This window comes from Diospyros lotus, chromosome 7, assembly GCF_014633365.1.
Source record: "Diospyros lotus cultivar Yz01 chromosome 7, ASM1463336v1, whole genome shotgun sequence".
Lineage (NCBI taxonomy): Eukaryota > Viridiplantae > Streptophyta > Magnoliopsida > Ericales > Ebenaceae > Diospyros > Diospyros lotus.
In genome coordinates this window covers 7,660,519-7,665,471 of record NC_068344.1, presented here as the reverse complement: position 1 = coordinate 7,665,471, position 4,953 = coordinate 7,660,519, and the positions used below count along the sequence as shown (strand labels likewise).

Here is a 4,953-nt window from a genome sequence, read left to right as displayed (position 1 = left end):
CATATTTATGTCTTATATCTATTTTAATTGCTAGATGTATATTTTTTATTTGAATATTTAATTTTTTTTGTTATTTTAATTATATTTTAAAAATATATAATTTTGAATAAATTATACATCGATAAATGAATAGTTTATAAGTGTAATTAAAATAATAAAAAAATTAAAGATTCAATTAATTTAAAATTATATAATTTAATAATATAATTAAAATAATCAAAAATTTAAATATCTAAATAAAAAAATAAAAATGTGTATTTTGCCTTGAGAGGATTCTTTTATCCTATCCCTAATTCACCAGACCGCGAACTATGCAGCAAAGGCGTGAAAGGTAAGCGACAACTGTAATGTGAAGCACCGTCTTCCCTGAAAACCCTCCATTAACTTTCACTCTCTTTCCCGAGAAAACATTTATTGCCCGTAAAAGAGGAAAGCTTTGTTAAACCCAACTCCATTACCTCACTGATGCGGCGATTCAACGCCAGCTTGCTTTCTCACTCTTTCCCTTTCTCCATTTTCTCGCAAAGGTTTACTTTTCTAGCCACCGAACCGAAGCGGAGCGAAACTCCTCTGCAACTTTAATTTTATTCGTGAATCCATTTATATAATACAAATAATATCTCTGTTCGGGTTTCTGGGGGAGGTTGATGTTGCCGTCAAGCTGACCTGGTTTCTCTTTGGAAAACCCAACACACACTTTCTCCAATTTTTTTTATATTCGATTCATACTTGTTGTATTTAAGTTCTCGGTGATTAGGCATTCCAGTTCATATCTTGTCATCAATTCCGCGTTTCAATTCCGTGTTGATTTCCTTTTCTCCGCTTCTTCTTCTTATTGCTTTCGTGTCTCACTCTCCGAATCAGATCTGCATTTTGGCCCTGCGTGAGAGAGACGCAGGACTACGAAACATTCCCGGTAATTCCAACTGTCTTTTATAATTCGAAGTCAATTTCCCATTAGGATTCCAAGAGAAGAATTTGGGTGTTTTGGGTCTGTTCTGGATCTTGGCGTAGTTATGACTGCATATCAAATTTGAAGCTTCTCCGAAAGCTTTGAGTTGGGCGTGTAATTTTGCTGGGTCTATGGATATAAAAATGATTCCTAGGGATATGGATATGAATTTGATGTTCAATGAAAAGTTGACATGAAGGAAGGAAGCTAAGGTTATTTGGGTTCAAAGGATCTGAAATTTGGGTGAAATTGGGGGGCTCTGAAAGTGAATTTGTGATTTTGTAGAAATGGGGTCTAGGGATGAGAGGCATCACCACAATCTTGTACCTCTGGCTGCATTGATCAGCAGAGAGATGAAGAGTGAGAAGATGGGGAAGCCAACTCTGAGATATGGCCATGCTGCACAGTCTAGGAAAGGGGAGGATTATTTCATGATCAATACTGATTGCCAGAGTATTCAGGGGAATCCTTCCTCGGCCTTTTCTGTCTTTGCGGTATGTAATCTCTGGTTCTTTCTCTGATGATTTGAAAAAATATACGAGTTTAGGATTTGCAGTGATTTTCTTTTCTTGTGTGAAGATCCTGCTACAGAGGCCATACTTTGATAGCTGAATTGTACTCTGTATCTTCATGGGACTTTAACATCTTCGTGTTTGGAAATATTTTTGTCCATATATCTTGATTCAAGGTCGTCAATTCACTTTTATGCTTCCCCTTTTGTTCAATGATTCTGGCCATTTCTTGGAAATTTTATGGCACTTTCTCTCTGTGCATGGTGTTGGTTAGGAGAGTTCTTCAGCAGTGAACATTTTCTCCTCTGGATAATCTGTCAAGCCGTACCCCTAATGATTTCCCTGCCTTATTTTTACATATGAAACAATTGTATGGTAATTTTCGTTTCCATTTTCAGATCTTTGATGGGCACAATGGGCAAACTGCAGCAATATTTTCAAGGGATCACTTGCTAAATCATGTATTGGGTGCTCTTCCTAGAGGGCTCGGCCGGGAGGAGTGGCTTCAAGCTTTACCTCGGGCACTTGTTGCTGGTTTTGTGAAGACTGACAAGGAATTCCAGAACAAAGGTACTAAATTCAGGACTTCTTGTCAATAATTTTTCTCCCGCGGCTCCCTTTTAACTGCTTCCAATTTGGTCGCTGCTCATGAAAAATTAATGCATTGTTTCCTGATTTACATATTCTTTAGGTGAAACTTCTGGAACAACAGTTACATTTGTAATAGTTGATGGATGGACTGTGACGGTAGCATCTGTCGGAGACTCCCGTTGTATTTTAGACACTCTGGGGGGCACTGTCTGTGTCTTGACAGTAGATCATAGACTGGAGGAAAATGAAGAGGAGTGAGTCGCTCTACTTTTAGGCCTTGTTCTGTTTGTGTGTTTCTGAAAGAAGGAATTAATTGACTGCTGAAAATTGCAGGAGGCAACGTGTAACTGCCAGTGGAGGCGAAGTTGGGAGGCTTAGTATTGTTGGTGGTGTAGAGGTGAGGGTTTTGTAGTTCTACATTTTATACTGTACTGCTCAAATAAGTTCTACTCGCGTGCTTCAAAAGCTCTACCTTTGTGCATGATCCCACATTTCTGTGACTATGCTTTAGTTTGATAGGTTGGTCCTCTTCGATGCTGGCCAGGGGGTTTATGCCTTTCAAGATCTATTGGAGATGTAGATGTTGGAGAATTTATCGTTCCAATACCCCATGTTAAACAAGTGAAGGTATCACTTTTTAACATGCTTGTCGGTTCAATTTTCTCTTCTTTTTCTGTACTAGATATACTTTTACAGGCAGCCAAGTCTGCATCCTTTTGCCCTTCATTTTATTTGAAATTCATTAAATGGAGATATATCATGTCAAGCCCATGATTAGCTTGAACTCTGAGCTCTTCTTCTGTGCAAAAGCTATCACATGCAGGTGGAAGGCTTATAATCGCTTCGGATGGCATCTGGGATGCATTATCCTCAGAAATGGCAGCAAAATCTTGTCGTGGATTGCCTGCCGAACTTGCTGCTAGGCAAGTTGTGAAGGTAACATAGAATTGATTCTTTTACTTGGTTTCTCTTGCATCGTACGGATGTGCAGGACCTTTCACCATGTACCAACATAATGTGTATAACATTATTAGGCGTGACCCATATTGTACATTTTGATTCTGGCGTGAGTTAGACAAATGAATTTCTTTAAAACTTTCTTATTGCATTTTATCCAATGGTTTATAGGAAGCTTTGAGGACAAGGGGGCTGAAGGATGATACAACCTGCATAGTAGTTGACATAATTCCTCCTGATAATACAGTGCAGCCTTTAGCTTCCCCAAAGAAGCAGAACAAACTCAGAGCTTTATTGTTTGGGAAGAGATCTCGGGATTCTGCTAACAAACTATCTAAGAAGCTCTCAGCTGTAGGTATTGTAGAAGAACTATTTGATGAAGGCTCAGCAATGCTTGCTGAAAGGTTAGTGGTGTTTGTATTTGTTAGACAAATTTAAATTTCTATAAGATTTAATATCAACCGTAACTGACTAAATTGACGTCCTTTTGCTACTGTCTGGTCACGGTGGAGAGCTTGTTTTTGGGAAGTTTATTAAGTAAAAATGTGTTTGCTTCACAAAATTTATTTAATTTTGGGGTTTTTACAGAATAAAAGAGGAGGAAATGGATGAGTAAAAGATATGTAAAAGACAGAAATTGACTTTCATATTAACTCTACTTGAATGCTATCCATATATGAGTGGAAATTACATGATAACCTTGTAGCTAGGGAATGTTGATGAGGGAAAAAGGTACTAAACAATGGATTACCTGCAATTTAACCCTGTTTCCATTAGACAATACCCTTGGAGAGCAGCATTACTTTGTTAAGGTTGGGCTATGAATATGTAAATATCTCTAGTAGATCTCAAAAATGTTTCAAAGAAAATAAGTGGATAGGATTCCAATTTCCATAATTTACTCACTTTTGGGCGCTAGAGAAAGCTTAGTCATTCTAAAATCCCAAATTGTTTGCTATTTTGTTAACAAATTGCTTGATAAAGTCAGGTTCTCACATCTAATTCTTCTCTTGTTCTAATTCTACCGTTGCTGGTTTTTTGTCAAAAATCTTCACTTCCATTTTCTTGCTCTTGTTTTTGATTTTGTTCTTCTGATTCGCAGATTGGGACACGACGAGTCTAACGGCCAATGGTCAAACAGTTTGTTTATATGCGCGGTTTGTCAAGTTAACCTTGCTCCAAGTGAAGGGCTATCGGTTCATGCGGGTTCCATCTTCTCCATGAGCTCAAAGCCCTGGCAAGGCCCCTTCCTCTGCGCGGATTGCCGCAATAAGAAGGATGCCATGGAAGGAAAACGACCCAGCGGAGTTAAAGTGGCTTAATTCAGAATCAGTAATTTATTTTGCTTGTTATCTTCATTCTGTTTCATTATTTATTCAATATATTAATTCTTCTAATATATAGGCTAGGTATTTGTTTCAATTATACAATATATATGCATGGATGGATGGATGGATGGGGCTGCCCGAAATGTATATGTAATGTTGCTATTTTTGCAAGTAATGCAATGTTGAGAACAGACTACAAGATCTTAGGTTTACGTCGAATACTTTTCAATCATAGACTCACGAACAGCAACCATAAACATACATACATACATAAAACAAAAACGAAAAACGAGGAGGAGGCAAAGATTTTTACCATAATTCACTTAAAATAGGGTTATGTTTACGTTGAGTTCTGATAAGAAGAGTGTTAGGGATACAGAAAGTATAGATACGTACGTAATACAAAAATAACTTGCTTGATACAAGAAAGTAGTTCTAATCGGCTATGATACAATAAACATATATTATATACTTGACTACTATTATAACAGCTGATATTCACGGTAACAAGAGCTTATAATTAAATGAACAATAACAGAGGTTACCAGACTAAAACAGTAAATCAGAGAAAATGGTTGAACAGCACTACTCCAGCTGGAACAACAAGAAATCA

The 4,953-nt window shown here is 37.4% G+C and overlaps 1 protein-coding gene across 1 annotated transcript; it reads left to right on the top strand.

Moving 5' to 3' along the window:
- Positions 1 to 340: 340 nt before the first annotated feature.
- LOC127806872 (probable protein phosphatase 2C 15) lies at positions 341 to 4,561 on the top strand. Its single transcript, XM_052344432.1, has 8 exons — positions 341 to 1,446; positions 1,863 to 2,034; positions 2,156 to 2,309; positions 2,389 to 2,452; positions 2,575 to 2,682; positions 2,866 to 2,991; positions 3,184 to 3,416; positions 4,115 to 4,561. The coding sequence occupies exons 1-8, from the start codon at positions 1,240 to 1,242 to the stop codon at positions 4,332 to 4,334; spliced, it is 1,284 nt and encodes a 427-aa protein (XP_052200392.1). The 5' UTR covers positions 341 to 1,239; the 3' UTR covers positions 4,335 to 4,561.
- Positions 4,562 to 4,953: the final 392 nt, after the last annotated feature.